Source organism: Phaenicophaeus curvirostris, chromosome 4 (genome assembly GCF_032191515.1).
Source record: "Phaenicophaeus curvirostris isolate KB17595 chromosome 4, BPBGC_Pcur_1.0, whole genome shotgun sequence".
NCBI classification, from domain to species: domain Eukaryota; kingdom Metazoa; phylum Chordata; class Aves; order Cuculiformes; family Cuculidae; genus Phaenicophaeus; species Phaenicophaeus curvirostris.
In genome coordinates, this window is record NC_091395.1 from 43,956,265 (window position 1) to 43,976,043 (window position 19,779).

The following is a 19,779-nucleotide window of genomic DNA, read 5'->3' on the forward strand; positions in this document are numbered from 1 at the left end:
AAACTTCCTCTTTGCTCTCTCCCATCTCTAGTGGTTCTCCTTAAAATTCCTCCAAGAAACTGTCAGTCTCATTCCTGTTTTATGCACTAATAATTAGCAGCGCTCTATACTGCAGTAATACTTGGTACCCTGATCAGCCAGGCCTTGTGCTAAGCTATCCAAACGTGTGTAGAGATGCTCTTGAAGCTTAACGGGTCAATTAAGGAGCCTTTGCCAAGTACTCACTGAGGTAAACTGAAATGTTGGTTGGATGTCCTCTATGTTTGTGCTGTTATCAGAAACCATTAGAAGTAAGGATAGGTTTAATGCCCTGCTTGTGTATTAGAGCTACATTGATCAATACATTGTATTGCAAAGTGTGTTTCATACCAGCCTTAGTCTTTTGCATGTTTGCATGTTCGGGTTTTTTTAATTCTTTCTATTTTCTTAAAGCCTCAGGGTCGTCAAGCAGATGATAACTCAATTGCAGCTGCGTAACTTCAAGATCTGTACCTCTGCACTTAAAGAAAATGGGATGTTGCACAGGATATGTAACGCTTCCTTTGGAAACATGGCTTTGATCAAATGATAAGAATTAACTGTTATTTTTAAATTGCAGCTCCTAGCAGAACTAAAGTTTAAAAAAAAAAAAAAGCCTGGTCTTTTGTGGACTTTCTTTAAGGAATAAACATATGGGGAAAACTTGGTGCTTTATTTAATAGGAACTTTCTTTTGAAGTTAATTTCAAATGTCATCTCTTAAAAGTATTATAAAGGCATATTAAGTGTCTTGAGTATTTAAGTGAAGAAATGCTAACTCATTTGACCAAAACCAAAAGGCATTTTCATGATTAACAGTAAGTTGAAGTGCAAAGTTTATACTTACTGAGATTTACAAGGTTGAGAATTGTCATCCTTTAAAGATTTGTTCTGTGCTACTTGTGTTGAGGACAGAGCAGGGTGTGCAGTAATGAAGCAAACTACATATGGTTACATTGTGCTGCTGGAACAGAGTGGCTTACTAGGTCTCTAAAACCATAAATCTTAAAGACCCTTTCTCCTGAGTAAGCCAGGCATCTGAATTCGAATTCAGCAACAGCCAGTCCAATGGACAGAGGTGCATTTGTAAGAGCTGGACTATCCAACCTGAAGCTGATATGGTTTTGGACTCTTTACACACACATCTTGCAGATTAAAGAGGAGATCTCTTGGTAGCCTCCCACTGTGGGAATTTAAAAACAATGGGCATCCTACTGTTGTACAGCTTGGGATGAACTGGTGTTTAAAATACAGTGAATCATGTATATAAAAAAAAAAAATGCATTGTGAAAACTTCAGTTGTTTAACTTTCTAAATAATTACGTTTTGATTGCTCGGGAAATACCTTATTTATTGTCAAAGTGAAGTTCTAATAAACAGCTTGTAACAGAAATTCTTCTGAAACTGTGTCCTTAATTGCGTTGTTTTCACAGCTGTTGTTTCATAACGCTGGTCTGCCTTGTGGGCTGATACATTCAATTATGACACTGAAGTCCAAAATAACAGCTGTAACATTACAGAAGCATGTAAACATTCTTTATCAGTGAAAAGGGCTGTGGGCTAATTGGCAAATCCTGAAAAATATGCGTGAGCATATACAGATTTTTCATGGACTGTGGATATATTTATATCATAAGGTTTTTCTGTTTATAGAGAAGGAAAAGATGATGAGTGACAAACCATGGTGGGAAGAACAAATGAAACCTTCCTTATTCTTCTCTTAAAAGTCATGAACTAAGTGGTAGTCATGGAATAGGTATCTTATCTCTTTTTCAAGAGTAGAAAATGTATTTCATTTCCAGGTATTTTTTTTTCCTTTGAAGTAGCCACTCAGATTACAGCAACTCTGGCACCTCTGCTGCTGCTTCTCAAAAGACAAGTTGATGCAAGTGGTCTAAGTGGTGGAGAAGTGGGGGTGCCTTCCCCCGACCCCAAAACAGTCTAAGGGCAAAATAATGATTTGCATTCCTTTGACAAAGGGGAGAGCATAAAATGCTTTTGTGGTTATGACGGTGCTAAAGTCTGTGAATTGTGTGATTAGTTATCTATTTTCCATTTTTAGTAATAAAAGTAGAAACTCTGTAAAATAATATAGAAATACAGAAATGTAAACTTATCTCACACTATAACAAAATGTTACTCGATATTTTGGGTAGTTGCAGTGTCTGTTTTTTGTCATTTACGATTTTTTCTTGTTTTGCATGCTCTTATTTTAGCTGTAAGCACCACAAAGCAAAGGCTTCTCTCTTAGTTGTCTGTACAGCACTAGGCACGCCTTTTATGCTGTGTAATGACTGATGTGGATAAAAACATGCAGCAAGCAGGAACCACCTTGTTAAAAATGCTTGAGAAGTGATTAATGACAACTATCCTGACTCATAAGGCTATAATGCTGAAGGGAATATTTGTGATTCATAACCCAAATCCCTTTGGAAGTCTTGTGGAGATAAAAAGGGCACATATAATTTTGGTGTAAATGCAGTTTTTCATCATTTACTGTGTTTTTATGAGCACTGTTCAAATGTCAACATACACTACTTAATTAGTTCCAATTAAAATAGACTACACTTAACCATCAAAGAAAAGAAGCTACTTTTAGACTAGTTTAAAAATAGTTTTCAGGAGAAAAAAATTAGATCAACATGTTCAGACAGCTACTGAGCTGGAGACTTAGCCCTAGTACTATTGTTTCCTCCTCTTTTATGCCAGTAAGTTCTTGAAAGGGGATGAGCATGTCCCATCACCTCAGATCTCCTGGCCTATAGTGAATTATGAAGCAAAGAAAGGTACTCCATCCATTCTTTGTTGCTTCTGACCACTAACCTCTAGTTGTAAATAGTTCAGGAAAAATGAGAGGTTAAAAGAAAGATTTTAATTCCTGATCAATTTTTTTAGGGTCTTGCAGAACGTTTTCTCAGATCATTCATTCGCACAGGGGTTTGGGAGGTTCTGCTGGCTTCCTTTTTGCATGTCTGAATGAACAAGATGTTTGTCTCCATACTTTCTCTGCCCTCATTGGGAGGCTGGCAGTCTCTAGGTAAGGATACTTCTGCTAGGACTCCTCAGGTCTGAAGTTGCCATGTGTAGAGAAGGAAGAAGAAAATCTCAAAAGCACCTTCCTTAAACCTGTTCTGCTGCTTCCTTTTCCGAGAAACAATGAGCTCCTGCTCCTTCGTGTCTTCTCAGGGAAGAAGCTGAGCTGAAGGAGAGCATTAGTGAAAGGTGGGTATCTTACCCCAAGCTGCCTTCCTAGTCCAGGAATGCTTTTGACAAGAGACAGATAGGACTAAAAGTAGTAACCTAGGCATTTTACCTGGTTAACTGGAGGATGGAGACCTGTGCAGGACTTGTGACTAAGTGTGCTCAGCTTTCTCAAATTCAGGATGACTGTCCAGATTGCTTCACATATAATAGAATTATAGAATGGTTTGGGTTGGAAGGGAACTTGAAGATCATGCAGTTCCAGCCCCCCTGCCATGGTCAGGGACATCCCACCAGCCCAGGCTGCCCAAGGCCCCATCCAACCTGGCCTTGAACACATTCAAGGATGGGGCAGCCACAGCTTCCCTGGGCAACCTGTGCCAGTGCCTCACCACTGTCATAGTGAAGAAATTTGTCCTTATATCAAGTCTAAATCTGCCCCTCTCCAGTTTATACCCATTCCCTGTAGTCCTATCACTACAAACCTTTGCGAACAGTCCCTCCCGAGCTTTTTTGTAGCCCCTTCAGGTACTGGAATGTCGCTATAAGATTTCCTCAGAGCCTTCTTTTCTCCAGGCTGAACAACCCCACCTCTCTCAGCCTGTCCTCATATGGTATATATTATCTTGCCAGGTATCAGCTGTGCCCTGGCAGACATTTGCTCGATGGGGGTACTGAGGCAGCTTCTGCTAGTCTAGCACATTTGTCCTATCGCATCACAAGATGTGAGGTTGTAAAATAGTTCATGATTTTAGCACTTTTTACCTCACCAGGAACATGATTGTTGAAAAGCTGTAAAGTGCTGCTGAAAACAAGTTGTGTTGTCATAAAAATTAGGATGTATTCTAATGAGCCATTGTCCTTAAAGAAGATTTGGAAAATAAGTTTATATAATGTACAAAACAATTTTAGAGTATTGGTTCTTCAGAGCTCTCTCTGGGTATGTGTTCTAGTTTGAGCTAAAGCAAAATTAATTTTCTAATTATTCAGATAAGCCTCATCTAAGAAACTTCATTTTTCTGAAAGTTGACTGCATGTTTTCAGACAAGGTTTCTCTCTAGAAGTGATAATGCTTAAAATTTACGATTATCACCAAAGTAACAGGGCACAGGGATGCAGAAAGTCCATTGCTTATGTTTGATTTTATGGAGACCCAGGCCATCCTGGAGCTGCTGGAACACCCCGAGTGAATGGGGCAAAACAGGGTCGCACGCGCAGGGAGGAGTGGACGGGACAGGGGACCCCAAACTGAATAACAGACTGTTCCATCCCATAACCGTCATACTCGGGATAAAGTTGAGGGATCAGGAGTGTCAAACTCTGTTCTTCGATGACTGGCTTCCTATATGGACCTTGTCTGCCCTTTTGCCACTGATCCTAGATCTGTGCATTTGTGAATCCAGTTCCTGAGCCCAGCACCCTCCTGCCACTGAATGCAACCCAGGACCTTTTCCTGTACCGGCTCTGCAGCATCAGCGGTGATGTATTGTTATATGGGGGCTTGATTTTGTATATGTTTTATTATTATTAATATTATTTTCCTTTTTATAATTATTGTGTCACTACAGCTGTTGTCGTTTCTAGCCCATGACTCTATCTCTGATTTCCTTTTCCACCTTTCCTTTGGGGAGGGGTTGGGATCACAACTGCCTGGTTTTGGCTGCTGACCTGCCTGGGGGAGGGCTAAACCGTGACAGGATGGTTCTGGGTACACTAGTCTGATAAAAATAGATACAGGGGGAAAATAGTTTCAACTGCTTTGAGGCCTTTGCTAAAATAAACCCTAGTAGAAATGTTAAATGCTGCCTGGAACCCATTTCATCATTCTAAATTTAAGGGCTAGTATACTGGGCTACCCCTCTGTGCACTCTATAGAGAAAGATGGAGGTGACTTCAGCTAATATAGATGCAGACTGGTCCTGAGACATGCAAACTGGTTAAAACTTATCCCAGTGTTCTGCTCCACTTCTCAGCTATCGGCAATCTGTCTCTACTGGCAAAGATACCACCCATGCAGAACATGACTGCCCTTCCCCTTGCTGCTGGAGGGGGCTCAACAGGAGCAAGGTCCCTGCTTCTCAAGAAGATCCCTCAAATGCTCCCTTCAATCCCCAGCAACATGCTTTCCTGCTTGCCTGCTTGCCCATGCAGATACATACTTGATTCCAGAGATCACCGTGACCTCTTTGATCTCCCTTCCGTTATTGTATTTCCTGACACATTTTTTTTTTTCCTCAAAAATTTCTGTAAATTGCCACTAGAACGAGCTGTGATTTTTGCAATTAGTCAGGGAGCTAATTGGTCTGTTGCCTTTTCTGGACCCCAGAACTCTATGCCTGAAACGCCCTTAACCTTGGATGCCAGTTACACGTTAGCTTTCTGGGAAAATCCTTACCTCATTTCTACAGCAGATTGCATCGGGACCTGCTGAGAGGTTGTGCCCATGGGTTTCTGTGATAAAAGCCTGCTCTGAGAGCGCTCTGGACCAGGAAGGGATATTGCTTGGCATGGCCCCACGTGCAAACGTGCATATGCGCTCTCCCTCTGTGGAAATACCTAGGTATGGTGCAGGACCTGGTGATGTTTCTAGTCTTGATGCAGCTCTGAGACTCATCTTCATTTACCCCACAGAGACTGATGGAGGCAGCTGTGTCCCTTGCAGCACGACGAGGCAGGGGGGCAGCAGCTCCAAGCAGAAAGGATGGTCACCCACCCATGGCTTCTTCACAGTGTGTTACTCATGTGCTTGCTCACAGCAGTATTTCAAAGACGGTTGCTTGCTCTTTCTCCGCTATTTCAAAGTCCTTCTGGGGGAAAGCTGACCTGAGAGAACTCTGCTTCCTTTTTATCCTGTTGCTGAACTACCTCGTCTTTCGTGCCCCAGGGGGTGTCATACAGAGCTTGGAAAGCATCCTGCCTTGCCATATGAGTGTTTGGTTGTATATCTTACATCTTATATCTCACAGCCTCTCAGGCTGGAAGTAACCAATCTTCCTCACCTTTTACTGCAGAAGCCTTCATGTTCTTTGCCTTGTTGTCTCATTGCCAGTGAAACTATGAAATTTAAGATATTGCAGGGTGTTACATTAGGTAGAGGTGAGTGTGATAAGCTAAATGAAAAAGAGTAAGCTCAATTAATCTTGTTTGTCCCTTGTCTTTGTGAAGCTATAAGAAGCGGTTTAACCTTTGGGCGAGGTGAGGAAGGAGTATATGTTGCAAATACTAATGGTAATGAATCAGCTTTTGGGGAAAAAAACCTCTACATTTCTCATTGTTGCCATTTTTCTTACTTTCAAAGAGATCGCAAGTGTTGGATACATAAGCCCGGGCACTTACGTATTTCAAGAGAATGTTAAAATACCCCTAAGATTTAGTCAAGACAGTATAAATTCCCTCACCTAAACAGAATGTAAACAATTTATTCTTTTATTTTTCAAGAAAATCATGTCAAATTTCCTTGCCAAATTTCTAGATCGTTTGCTGGGGAACATGATACTGTGCAAAGGCAATCAAGTTTGTATCACCGTGCTTAGAGGATGTGTTGTATCAATGCAAAACTATGTGAACTATGCATGCTAGTTACCACAGTCTGAACTTGCCAGGGGGATAGGGAGATCTGGGAGTTAAAAATTTCTCACTGGAAAGTAAATGAAAATACGTAGCTGGCACTTTTTGGCTGGGTTTAGGAGTTGCTAAAAAGTATCTGATTCCACTGGGACACCAGAAGCTGACCTTCAGCCTGAGATTTCAATTATTCTTTCAAAAAGTTGAACTGTTCGTCCTCCAACAGTATTTCTGCCTTAGAGCATGCATGTACTTTCTCCCTGGAAATCATTTCATGTGCAAATGTTTAGCTTTTCTGTCATAGCTGTACTCTTTAGCACTTACTGTGGGTTGAGGGGGGGGTTGTTTATTTTAAAGTAGTTAAAGGGAAAGCTTGAATTTTAAAAAATATTTGTTTTTTACTTAGCCCAATTTGTCTTTGCTGTTTGATTTCATGGTGCCATTTTAGAAGTCTTCCTGGCACCTGCTTTTGCGAGGAATAAGAGAAGGTGCCTTACAGCCTCTGCTGGGGGGATTGTTTGCTGCAGGCCTAAAAAGTAGGAAAAACACTGCATTTCTTCACAGTAGCCAGTACCCAATCCTTCTCAGAATCACCACCCATAAGCCTGGCATAAGCATATACATACATACATATACATATATATATAGATATACATATATATATAGATATATATATACACACAAGCTCTGCTTTCTTATTGACATCAGGGAATCCCATCCTAATGTGTCCTAGAAGCTTGTTTGGTACCTGGATGTGTGTGATCAGTAACGGACCCCCCCTTGACTGGAAGAGCTGTGATCTCTCGAGGTAGTTCACAAGTGACAAAGCAAATAGCTTTAATAAATAGGAAAACATATCATAAACATGAAAACCACAGAGGGAAGGAAATAAAAATGCACTTGTCAATAGTACAATACTTACAGGTTTTTTTTCTATATGATGTTTTTTCTGTGAGCCAACGTCAGGAACTAAAAAGCAAAGTTATGATATTTTAGTCCGGTTTTCAATTACCAGCCTCTTTAAAACAAGAAAAACATTGTTTTCTCTGTAACTGCTACACAATAGCCTGTTAATAAGCCATTTACCTGACTAGGAGGTTGCACAGAGGTCAGACAAATGTCATCTTTTAATAAAGCCTCTCTCAGGGTAACTGCTCCGCTGAAGGCTTTTATGTAAGTAACACGGCAATTGCCTATGTTAATTTATGACCTTGAAGATACTCATCATTTGGAGAGGATCTGGGCTCAAGAAGTTTTTCGTTCAAATACGCTTTAAGCCCAGGAACTAAGGGGATGCTGATAAGAATGATTAATGAATTTAGTCAAGGAGTTTTTTAGGTAGCGAGAGAGGAATGCTCTTATCCCCTTCAGCCGGGTACTACTGAGTACACAGGGCGATTTTAACTGAAACATTTTTCTATTTCGTAGGTTAGTTATATATCCCTGAGAAACCAAGCTCTTTGCCGGGGTGACCTGACATTGCTCCACTGACTGGAAAGAAACTGTGCCCGTTTGTACCTGGAGGAATCTGGCGTGATGTTCTTTTTGCGAGGGTTGTACTGTGGGTTGAAATATGCTCTGCTGAGAAGAGCACATGGGACTTACGTGGAATTTCCTTGCTAGGGGAAAAGCTACTACCAGCACTATCAGTTGTGAGCTATCCGTGATGGGAAGAGGGCACAGCATGTGCCATAGGGAAATAGAGATGTACAGCTATGATTAAGCTACATGTTTGTTACTGTAATGCAAATCATTGCAGTAAACTTTGGCTTGCGATTGTTCTCCTATTTCTAGGTAAATTAATTAGATGTTTTATTAATTTCTCATATGAGAAGATCAACAAACACTGTCTGTTTGAACGCTGCTGTGTGCCTTTACTGCAAGTAACCTGCCTGCTTAGGCTGCAAAGGTGATGGCCATGTCCTGCCAACCAGGATCTGCATCTCCTGGAGTTTCCCCCTCTTCAAGCCCATCCACTGGAAGGAGGCCTGCACTCCTGCTCAGGAGCGAGCTGTGGGTGCTCCACAGGTACGTGTTCCCAGGGCAGCTGTTGTCCGCGCTGCATTTCTTTAAGCGTGGTGAATTTTTCATGGTAAACAATCCCACAAAATAAGGGGTGAGGTTCTCCACTTGGACTCCACGAAGCCTCAGAGAAACAACTTCCTGGGTAACTCTTGGTTCTCTTTGGGTTATTGAATCCTGGTAAATACTTGGTTAAAGCTGCCTTTTCTTGCTTGTAGACCATCTTTCTCCCAGTTGCATCAATGTGTTCGATCTACAGCCCACAGAGCTAAGGCACAGCCCGGACACCCCCCAACCCGGTGCTTTGTACTGAACCCCCACATCCTCTGCTGATAACCCACAAAATCATGAAATTACATTTTAGTGACCATGTGGCATTTCAAAATCAGCTGGGTGTTTTCCTTGCCTTGGAAAGCCAGCTAGCACTGACAAGGAGAACTGGTTGTGTGGTGAACAGCAGACAGACCCTGCATGGTGAGCTACACGCTGCACGTACTGTGTCCTGGAGACACGGTCTGCACTGCTGGAGGGGTGTGCTACAGGGATCCCTTCCTTATAAAGTCTTCTGATGGTATACACACACTAGTGATTGATTTTGCAATATATCTTCTATAGCTATTTCCAGAACAAAAAGACCCCTAAGCCTTACACAACCCATGAACTAAGTTTTTCCTGCTTCTCCATTATAGTGTCCAGTCCACTTTGAGCCGTTTGCTTACATGGCCCCACATCCCTTGTGATAGGCATTGTCCACCAGGACTTTCTCAGATCCTTGGCAGGGATAAACCTCAGCTCCTCCTCAGCCTGAGCCACAATAGGGTGTGAATGCGAGCTGCCCACTTTGGGACCTAAAGGGACCTAAGGTGGCTTCAGGGCTTTGACCCCCAGCAAGAGAGATGACTCAGCCATCCCTTCTCTGCCCTGGACTAGGTGCCACCTCCTTCCTCTGGTCTTGAGGGAGGGGAAGAAGTTGGACTGGAGGCTTGGTTCCAGGGTCTACCTAAACAGCGTTGGTGGAACAGTGTGTCTGCCAGGTCATTCGTTACCCTGACATTATCAAACCAAGTTGTTCTTCCATGGTTTTCAGTGACTGTTCTGCTAGAAGCTGAACTCTTCTGTGCTTTTAGGTTTCCGCCTGCGGATGCCCGTGGCTAATGGTGTGGGGCAAGACACAGGACTTGCTGCCAGACCCCTGGGGGTGCCTACTGCCTGTCAAAAAGATTAAGAGTTTGAAACCAGAAGCCATCGAGGCTCAGACTAGCGGCAGGCAGCCCAACCACTCCTACCCCTCTCTGTACAGCACCATCCAGTGGCGCCCATCAGATCCGGGTTACATCCAGCTCTGATCTCCATGTGGTCTCCCCAGCTGCACCACCTCAAATGCTTCATACAATGAGGCAGCATGAGCTGAAAGGCAAGTAAGGAAACCCTGAGGTTTCCTTCTTCCTCTCCCCTTTCCGTAAATTCATATGTGCTTCATGCCTGTGTTGGTATGTACCACCCGAAGCCACTTACCCTTTGAAAGCAGTGGTAGATTGGCCTCAAAAAGGACCAAAAGGTCAAGTATAGGCTGACTGTAGTCAATAGCTGCAGCATCTCTGAATCTTCTCTTTCAGCTCCGGGAAGCAGGAACACAAAAGCTGGCTGTTAGGTTCTGAAACTTGCAGCATTTCCTACGGCAAAAAGAAGGAATAACCTCTGTTATTTTCTTTCTGAATCTACCACTTATCCTGGCAAAGCTCTTCCTATAACATCCATGAATAAAAATACTCATTCCCACTTCTTCCTTGCAAAGAAATTGTCTCAGTCTTGGCTATTATCATGCAACTCTTTTCTGCACAAATATGAAGCAGTGGTGTGTCCCTTTTTTATAAACAAATAGACAACTTAATTTGCATGAAAATCAAGAGAACATTTATTTATGAGAGTATTTTTTACTACCTTAACAGGAAATTATGTTATCTCCTGGGTCTGACATTTGCCAATTAAGTAGGCTGAGATTTAGCTGCTAAAATTTGCACCAGCCCAAGAAATAACCCACGAGATCTCAGACTGCTCTCTGGTGCATCTTACATCTCTGCTACCAAGTTGTTGAGCTCTCAGTCAACTTCCCATCTGAGCTAACTCTCTGCATCCCAGTGGGGCTGCGATTTCCCTCAGGAGCCACAGTGGGGTCAAAGGTGTGACAAGTCTTGCCCAAGGCCAGCCCCTGTTTTTGTTTTCCACAGCTGAGCCTTGCTGGGCACTGCGGACAGTGGTGAAACACAGGGTGGCATTGCACGGAGACCCCCTAAAGAAGCATGAAAATGAGTGAAGGAGAGCAGAGAGGAGAACGGGTGATGCTGGATGGGGAGGAAAGGAGAAAAGAAGAGCAGAGTGGACAGAGAGCTGCTGCTCACCATCCCTGACAGTAAGTTGATAACGTCTAATAGAAGAACAAAAGCTAAACTTTCTGGTTTAGCCCGTGCTAGGTCCACCGATAATCTTCAAAGAGAAGCTATAAAATTTAAAAGGAATTAAGTTCTGGGTAATGTTAAATCTGGGACACCTGGTTCACAAAGCTTTAGTAGGCTTTTTTTCTAGATGCTGCTGTGTTTTCACTTTTCTGTTGGAGTGCCAAAGGCGTTTCTCTCTGTCAAATGTAGACACTTGACCTTCTAGTCAGGATGACAAGAGAGTTATTCCAGGGTGTGTCCACACCTGTCAAGCAATATTAGGCATAAAATAGAGCTGTCTGTCTTCTTTAGTTAAAATGGTTTCACAAATACTTCATTACTGCCTTTCTTCACAGAGCAGAGAATTGCCTGTATTAACTCGGTGCATCCAATATTGAGATTGATGGCAACTGGGCTCGTTGGTTAAACTGTCTAATCCTGACAGGCTGAGGCAAAGGGAGGAGGCAAGAGAGCAGCAGGACGGCTGCTGGAAATACCTGCGAGAGAGATTAGTCCTGGGAGCAGGCAGTTAGTGAGGAAACCAGCAGGTCTTTGCTGTGACTCACACATCAAATCCCGCTGTTCGGTGATGCTGCCTCGTGGACTTGGCTGTGTTTGAGGGTCACCAGTTGTGACATTGGGTAGGCTTACCTCGGCTCCTATAAAATAAAAGCAGAGCTTGCATCTGCAATTACAGCTGTTATAAAAGGTCTTAGGCAAGGGAGCAGTGTTCAAGAGATGGGAGCCAAGTTGCCATTTACACAAAAGGCTTAGCTATAATGAAGACCTATTAAACTAGGAGTAAGTTCTCTTTCACCCACCCCCCACCCCTTTCCCTGACTCTCTATTGCCAAAGGGGACAGGAAACTGAGCATCTAACCCATCAACCTTCATATTTCTCTCCTTGATCTGAGTGAAAAGAAAATGATGGAGGAGCGGAGAAACTCACCCATGGCTGGCAGACACCATAATCTAAATGTGCACCAGTTCTTGGACTTCACCAGACAGGTACAAAACGAGCTGCAGCCAGTCCTGCTGGAGAAGGTGGCTGTTACCTCCCTCCTTGTGCACATGAGCATTCGATGGGCCATTCCACTGTCGCTCACCACATAAAAGAGCAAAAGAGGATGATTTGCACCATACTAGAACCAGTATCAGACTGTTTTTAAAAGTAATAATTGCTTATTGTAAGCAGCTGTAAGGTTGCTGTTACTTTCATATTTGAAAACCAAGCAGATTGCTCAGTGAGGGCGAGAGACTTACAGCCTGAAGTGAAGGGAAAGGAGGTAAGAGAATTGAGCAAACTGGATAAGAAGTTTCTGGAAAAAGGAAAAAGACAATAAAACCGCCAAACACATGATGGGAATTTCTTTCTCAGGGCTATGTTGCTCTTTGCCAGAGGCATCTATACCAAGCAAAGAAACATCAGAAACTGGTATCCTGATCACGAAAAGATGAATATTTGTTAAATACACTCTGGTAATACATCAGTTGTTGGAGAAGCAGCAAGTGGGAGCAGTGAATTAAAACCCATGGCAGGAATGTCCTTCGTTGGCCTTTACTACATCCAGCCTTCCCCTAAGCACAAAGACAGTGATAGGGATCAGTCCCCCTTCCCACAGGCGTTTTTCCTTGTTCCAGTAAAGAAATCTTCTTCCTGCAAAGCTCTGGTTGTTGGAAACAGATGACCTCGGTTTAGGGGAGCCCAGAGAAAAGCTGTAAGTCTGGCTAGTGTTTTCTGAACTGAGTCAGGCTCAGGGGTTTGATGCGCAGACAGTGGGAAGACGTCACTAGCCAGCTACAGAGCAACCCTGCTGGCCAATGTGTGCTTTCTGGCAGGAAAAACAAGAATGTCTTGGTGCAGGGGAATGCCTCCTAGTATCTTGATTCAGTGTCTCTCTACTGTGTATCACTATGAGTGCCTGCCTGGCAGGCAAGGCAATATCTCAAAGAGCTTTTACATAAAACCAGCAACACCAGTTGCTTTCCCTTTCCCCAGGCAGAAAAGGAGGTGCTGTCAAATGAAAAACAGCATACTAAACAACCATGGATCTTTCTTGTCCTGTGATCTGGGAAGGCCTCCCCAGCTCTGTGCCATCAAGTGTGTCTCCAAGAAGCCAACATCCATCACCTAGTCAGTCTCCTATCACCTTGTGCTGGCTCCCTCCAAGCCTGGGGCCACCAGTGAAGGTTCCTCACCCCTACCCACAGGGATGGACTTCGTGGTTCCCACCAACTCATTATTTTATCATAGAATCGTAGAACGGTTTGAGTTGGAAGAGACTTTAAAGATCATCCAGTTCCAATCCCTGGCCATGGGCAGGGACATCCCACCAGCCCAGGCTGCCCAAGGCCCCATCCAGCCTGGCCTTGAACACATTCAGGGATGGGGCAGCCACAGCTTCCCTGGGCAACCTGTGCCAGTGTCTCACTGCTCTCATGGTGAAGAAATTCCTCCTTATGTCCAGTCTAAACCTGCCCCTCTCCAGTTTATACCCATTGCCCCTAGTCCTGTCACTACCAGCCTTTGTGAACAGTCCCTCCCCAGCTTTCCTGCAGCCCCTTCAGATACTGGAAGTATCCTCGGAGCTTTCTCTTCTCCAGGCTGAACAAGCCCAACTCTCTTAACTTGTCCTCATATGGAAGGTGTTCCAGCCCTTGGATCATCCCTGTGGCTCTCCTCTGGACCAATTCCAACAGTTTCATATCCTTTTTATGTTGTTTAGCTCCAGTTCTTATATTTATAGCTCCAGTTTTGTTTAGGGGCATAGTATTCTCACCCTTTCAAGCCCACGTCTGATCTGTTCAACTGAGACTGACACCTGCTTGTCATCCACAGCTCTGCTGCCAGGGCAGAGCCAAGGCTGCTTTCAAAGCCCATACCCAGCTCTGGTTCCCACACCTTGTGCACTGATCACCCTCCCTGCAGAGTGCCTCATGCAACATTCTATTTTATAATTATTATTTTTTAAATTTTTCTCCCTCCTCCAACCCCGGTTGGTATTGCAGTAGCAGCTGTTGCTTAAATTCTTCTTCTGTAAGGTAAAAGCATTCATTTAATTTTTCATTTAGAATTGGTCAGCTCTTGCTGACCTTGCTTTCCTGCTTAGGCACCGAATATACTCCCCAAATGAAGGTGCAGAGTCATGGGTCACCGCATTCTCCTTTCTGTTCTCAGTCTAATAGGATCCCTACAGGAAAATCGAGCTTGTACAGGTTGGAGATCTTGGCTGTGCATGTCACATGAAGAAGGATTGCTCTTTACCTCACTTTGTCTATGTATGATATTGACATTTACATACTCCTAGAGGTATATGTATTTTATCATATTTCATCCTCCTTGGTGAAATTTGCACTGCCTGTAGCAGTTACTTACAGGACTTGCCTTGCACTACATGAGAAGGGGCAGTAGGAGGAAAACACACCTATTCAAAGCAGAGAAATTTCAGATTAAAGAGCCACGGTTGGTGGAGACCTCCTGATCACCCTGGGCTGACACTGGAGTCATTAACTCAATGATGTGAGAACTGCCAGGGATCAGCCACAACCCTCTGCTTAGCTGGGTCGGGAGTCAGCAGAACCCCTGCTTCTCGCTGCTGGATGTGAAAGAAGATATGAAAAAGAGCGGAGAAGCAGATTTTATTACTCTCTCTTCCTGAGCACTCATGAAAATTAATTAATTCACAATTTCTTTCTATTACTGGTAAAGGACTCAAATAAAAATCCAGTTATTTTGGTGCCCGAGCTGCTTGAATGTGTTTTCAGTGGGTCTTGCAAGGCAAAATAACAAGCAGATATTTTAAGCAAACGGGTGTGCCATTTTCATAATCAAAATTGCACGTTACCTGCAAGTATTGAGTACTTTATGACTCCAGTAAAGCACAGCTACAGAATGTGAAACAAAATCCTGCCTCTGTCAAATACATTGTCTAAGCTCCAGTCTTAGTGTTGGACTGTAAACCAAGCAATCATAAATATAATAGCAGATAAGAGACAATTATAGTTTGGATAGCACATACAAGTCTCTCTGCTCTAAACAAATATATTTAGATGGTTAAGATATGAACATGGCCTTCTCTTCCCTCATTATTAATTTACAGTCAAGAATTTCTTGTATAGGGAATCTATTCTGGCCCCATTTACTTGTGCCACTATGATGGGATGGTTACTAGCTTTTTGGCTTCAAAGCATCTGTAACTGTAATTCTTTGCAACTTCATAAATAAATAAAATTAAAGGGCTTCCCAGTCTAGAAGTCTTAGTGCAGTGTTATTTACCTGTCTAAAAATAGGCACCTGAGTCTGAATGTGAGAGGCCTGTACCCTGTGTTAAATGTGTCCTGTGAGTGAAGTGGGAACTTGTTTTCTGTGTCTGCTAGCAGGTAATTTTCTTCCTGGTCAGCCTAACTTCTGCAGTATCTGTAGGCTATTGTTAAGCAGACAAGAGATAATTGTCTACCTACTGGCTCACCTACCAAAGCGGTAGTCACCTCCTTGCAAAATTTTAATGCCAATGCCAGTGATTTTCATGGAGAGGAAGAGGGGCACGCCTGCGATAACCAGGGATCTCCTCCCTTGGGTGGCATCCTGCCTCTGGGATCCTTCTTGATGCCAGCAAGTCTGAGTCAGGTAGAAGCGCAGAGCTTAAAAATGATGCAGTCAGCTGTTTCCTACACTGCTTATTAGTTGGGTGTTTAGTTTGGATCTAGCTCATCACTCCTCACGTGGGAAACTCCCATTGATTTCACTGGGAACTCTGCCTGAATGAGGACTTCTGAGCAGGGCTTCTGGGTGGAGGATGGCAAGACAGGAACAAGTGCAGAAATACTCGGCTCCTACCAGAGCAGAGATGGTCAACCAGGCATTGCCAGGATGATATTTAATAGCAGGTCTCAAGGGACTTTACAAACAGGAGAAGTGTAGCCCAATGTTACAAAAAACAGTTACCAAAACAAAAGGGTAAAGCTAAACGAATTGCTAGTTAAGGAATACTTGAAGGCAAATCAGTCTTTGTGCGATTCAAACTATGGAGATGTAGAGCTATATTTACCTACAAAAGCTGCCAAACTTCTGGGAAGAGTATCAAAGAACAATCACTAGCACACCCCTTCCCCCACCTTGCTTTTCTTAGATGCAAGCTGCCTTCACTTTTCATGATCTCTGCTGTTTTAGAGCATTCGCTCTTCTGTGATTGCTCCCATTTTTTTTCAAAGTATGACAAGAAGAGCATCAGACCTGTACATTAATGTCATACCTGATCCTGGCCCTTCTCCTGCACATCTGCAGCAGCAAAACCAAAAGCCAGGGCCAGTTTAGAATCATAAGATCATAGAACCATAGAATATCGATTGAACACCTCCAGGGATGGGGCAGCCACAGCTTCCCTGGGCAACCTGTGCCAGTGCCTCACCACTCGCATGGTAAAGGAATTCCTCCTTATGTCTAGTCTAAATCTGCCCCTCTCCAGTTTATACCCATTTCCCCTAGTCCTGTCACTACAAGCCTTTGTAAACCATCTCTCCCCAGCTTTCTTGTAGCCCCTTCAGGTACTGGAAGGTCACTATAAGTTCTCCTCGGAGTCTTCTCTTCTCCAGGTTTGTCCTCGTATGGCAGTTGCTCTGACCCTCTTATCATCTTTGTAGCCCTCCACTGGACCCATTCCAGCAGCTTCCTATCTTTCTTATGTTGAGGATTCCAGAACTGGACACAATACTCCAGATGAGGTCTCACAAGAGGGGAGTAGAGAGGCAGAATCCCCTCCCTTGCCCTGCTGGCCACACTTCTTTTGATGCAGCCCAGGATATGTTGGTCTTCTGGGCTGTGAGCACACATTGCTGGCTCATGTCAAGCTTCTCATTGACCGGCACCCCCAAGTCCTTCTCTGCAGGGCAGCTCCCAATCACATCATCCCCCATCGTGTACTGAAATTGGGGATCACTCTGACCCAGGTGTAGGACCTTGCACTTGGCCTTGTTGAAACTCATGAGGTTCTCACAGCCCCACTTCTCAAGTCTATCCAGGTCCCTCTGGATGACATCCTGTCCTTCGCATGTGACAACTGCACCACTCAGCTTGGTGTTGTCGGCAAACTTGGGATGCACTCAGTCTTGCTGTCAATATCATTGATAAAGATATTAAACAGTATCGATCCCAGTACGGACCCCTAAGGGACACCACTTGTCATGGATTTCCATATGGACTTCGAGCCATTGACAACTACTCCTTGAATACAACCCTCCAACCAGTTTCTTATCCACTGTACCGTCTGCCAACTCCATATCTCTCCAGTTTAGAGAGAAGGATATTGTGGGATGGATGATGTGTGGATGTGATGATGTGGGAAGGATGATGTATGTCAAAGGCTTTACAGAAGTCTAGATAGATCACATCTCTCAGTTTACCCCTGTCCACTGCTGCGGTTACTCTATCATAGAAAAGCCACTAAGTCTGTCACAGGATTTGCCCCTGGTGAAGCCGTGTTGGCTGCCATTAATCACCTCCATGTCCTCCATGTGCTTTAGCACAGCTTCTAGGAGGATCTGTTCCATGATATTCGCAGGCACAGATGTGAGGCTGACAGGTTGGTGGTTCCAGGGTTGTCTTTTCTGCCCTTTTTAAAAATGGGCACAATGTTACCCTTCCTCCAGTCACCAAGGACTTCTCCTGATTGCCAGGACTTTTCCGATATCATGGAGAGTGGCTCAGCAACCACATTGGCCCATTCCCTCAGGACTCTGGGATGCATCTCATCAGGTCCCATTGACTTAAATATGTTCTGGTTCCTGAACCTGATCGTGAACCTGATCCTCCTCTACTGTGGGAGGGGGTCACCTCCCTCGACTGTGTTTAACTTGACTCTGTGTGTGAGCAAGACTAGCCAGACTCTAGTAGCTCTCTGCTGGGGTAGCAGGAGGGGGCAACTCTCCTCAAAATTTACTATTGAGGTCCATAAGCTCTGCTCTCATTAGGGTTCCAGTAAGTGCTGTATTTGATGACAGCAGTTGCACTGAGCTCTGTGTCACTGGGCCACCCGTGTGAGTCTCCAGTGTTCTTTCACGTGATGCATACATGTTAAAGAAAACCCGGGCAATCTGTAGCTGGCAGTTCTGTGACGGCTTGGTGGTTTCTTGTCAAATGCTTCAGGCATTCAAACACCCACGGTAACAGTAAGAGCAGCTTCTTTCTGGGAATTAGGTGACTTGGCTGGGAAGTGCAGTGTGCACCAGGTACCAACACTGGATGGGCAGTAAGGAGAGAAGGTATCATTTCTACTTGTATAAAATCAGTACACAGAAATTTTTTTTTAAGTTTTCCTCTTGGGAATGCTTTTCAAAAACTCTCACGGAAGAAATCCTGAATAAAGCACTTATCAGAATACTGCATCTGAGGCATATCACTTGCTGACATACTATGTAGGCTGCAAAATTGTGTAACTTGCTTTACTGCATAAAAATCGAGGAGTCACAACCACATACATATTTCACCTCAGCCCATCATTTCCATTCTGTGGCCTGGACACAAAATTCTGGGGGTTACTCTTTTCCCAGGGAGTTTTTAATAAGATGACATTTGCAGCAGGCAGAGGTAGCACACTTGAGTTCTGGATCAGGTGGTGCAGACAGCCAGAGAACACAGCTCCATCAGTTTTGTTTGGATTTCTGTTTCTACCTAGGAGAAATGACGCTGTCTGCTGAGGATCTCAGCTGCTGCTGATATGTTTCAAAGGGATGTGTCTAAATCTTCAGAGGTTTTGCCCAACTAGCCTGTCTTTCCAAACAGTTCAGAGACACTTAGGAGTTCCACTTCACCTGTTTTCATTACTTGGCTATGAGAAGATTATAGACTGTTTTTTGCTTGTGTTTCTATCAGGAAATTCCAGATTGGCTTGAATCTGCCTATAGATTTTGATTGCTTGGAAGAAGTCCCTTGAAGTGAGAGTGAATGAAAAGGAAGGAGGTGCTGTTCAACCTCAAGCTGGCAAGAAACAAAATGTCAATAAAACAAAATAAACCAAACCTCCAAAATTCTGAGGAAAAACCAATTGCTTGAATCAGTAATGAAATGGGAAAGAAGGGGGATAATGAATGATGAACTGTTTACTCCATACACACTTGTCCTCCATAGCCTTTTCCCAGGGCCTTGAAACGAGGGGAGTCTCTTAACGAGGGGCTCAAGGTCCCGCTAAGGCCATACTGGCACTGGCTTTAATGGGGACGGCACCTAACCCCTTATGCACTGTGTATTTTGATTTGTGCCACAATCACTGTGCTCTGCCCAACATGTTTTAGACAAATTATAGTGTAATCTGCGTCATTACCTTGTTGTCACACTTGTGTGTCACATTATACGTGTGCAAGCTGCGGAGAGGGGGTGCGTGACAATGAAGGAAGAAAAGGATGGAGAGAGGGAAGAAGGGCCAGTCTGCCAGTGCAGGGAAGAGGTGATGAGCAGAGTGGGAGAGGATTAGCAGGCTGAGGACTAGCCTTTACAGGAGAACAACTCAAGAGTAGGGAAGATGTTGACAGATCGCAAGTGTTACTGC

General features: G+C 43.8%; 2 protein-coding genes across 2 annotated transcripts in view; both read left to right on the plus strand.

Annotated features, from left to right (window-relative positions):
* Positions 1–1,404, plus strand: part of TRAPPC11 (trafficking protein particle complex subunit 11) — a 28,102-nt gene extending 26,698 nt beyond the window's left edge. The window contains exon 29 of the mRNA XM_069855901.1: positions 433–1,404. Coding sequence (XP_069712002.1) covers positions 433–477 — 45 coding nt within the window. The 3' untranslated portion in view covers positions 478–1,404. The remainder of the gene's footprint in view (positions 1–432) is intronic.
* WWC2 (WW and C2 domain containing 2) overlaps positions 1–19,779 on the plus strand; it is a 298,844-nt gene that overhangs the window by 236,132 nt on the left and 42,933 nt on the right. The window lies entirely within an intron of this gene.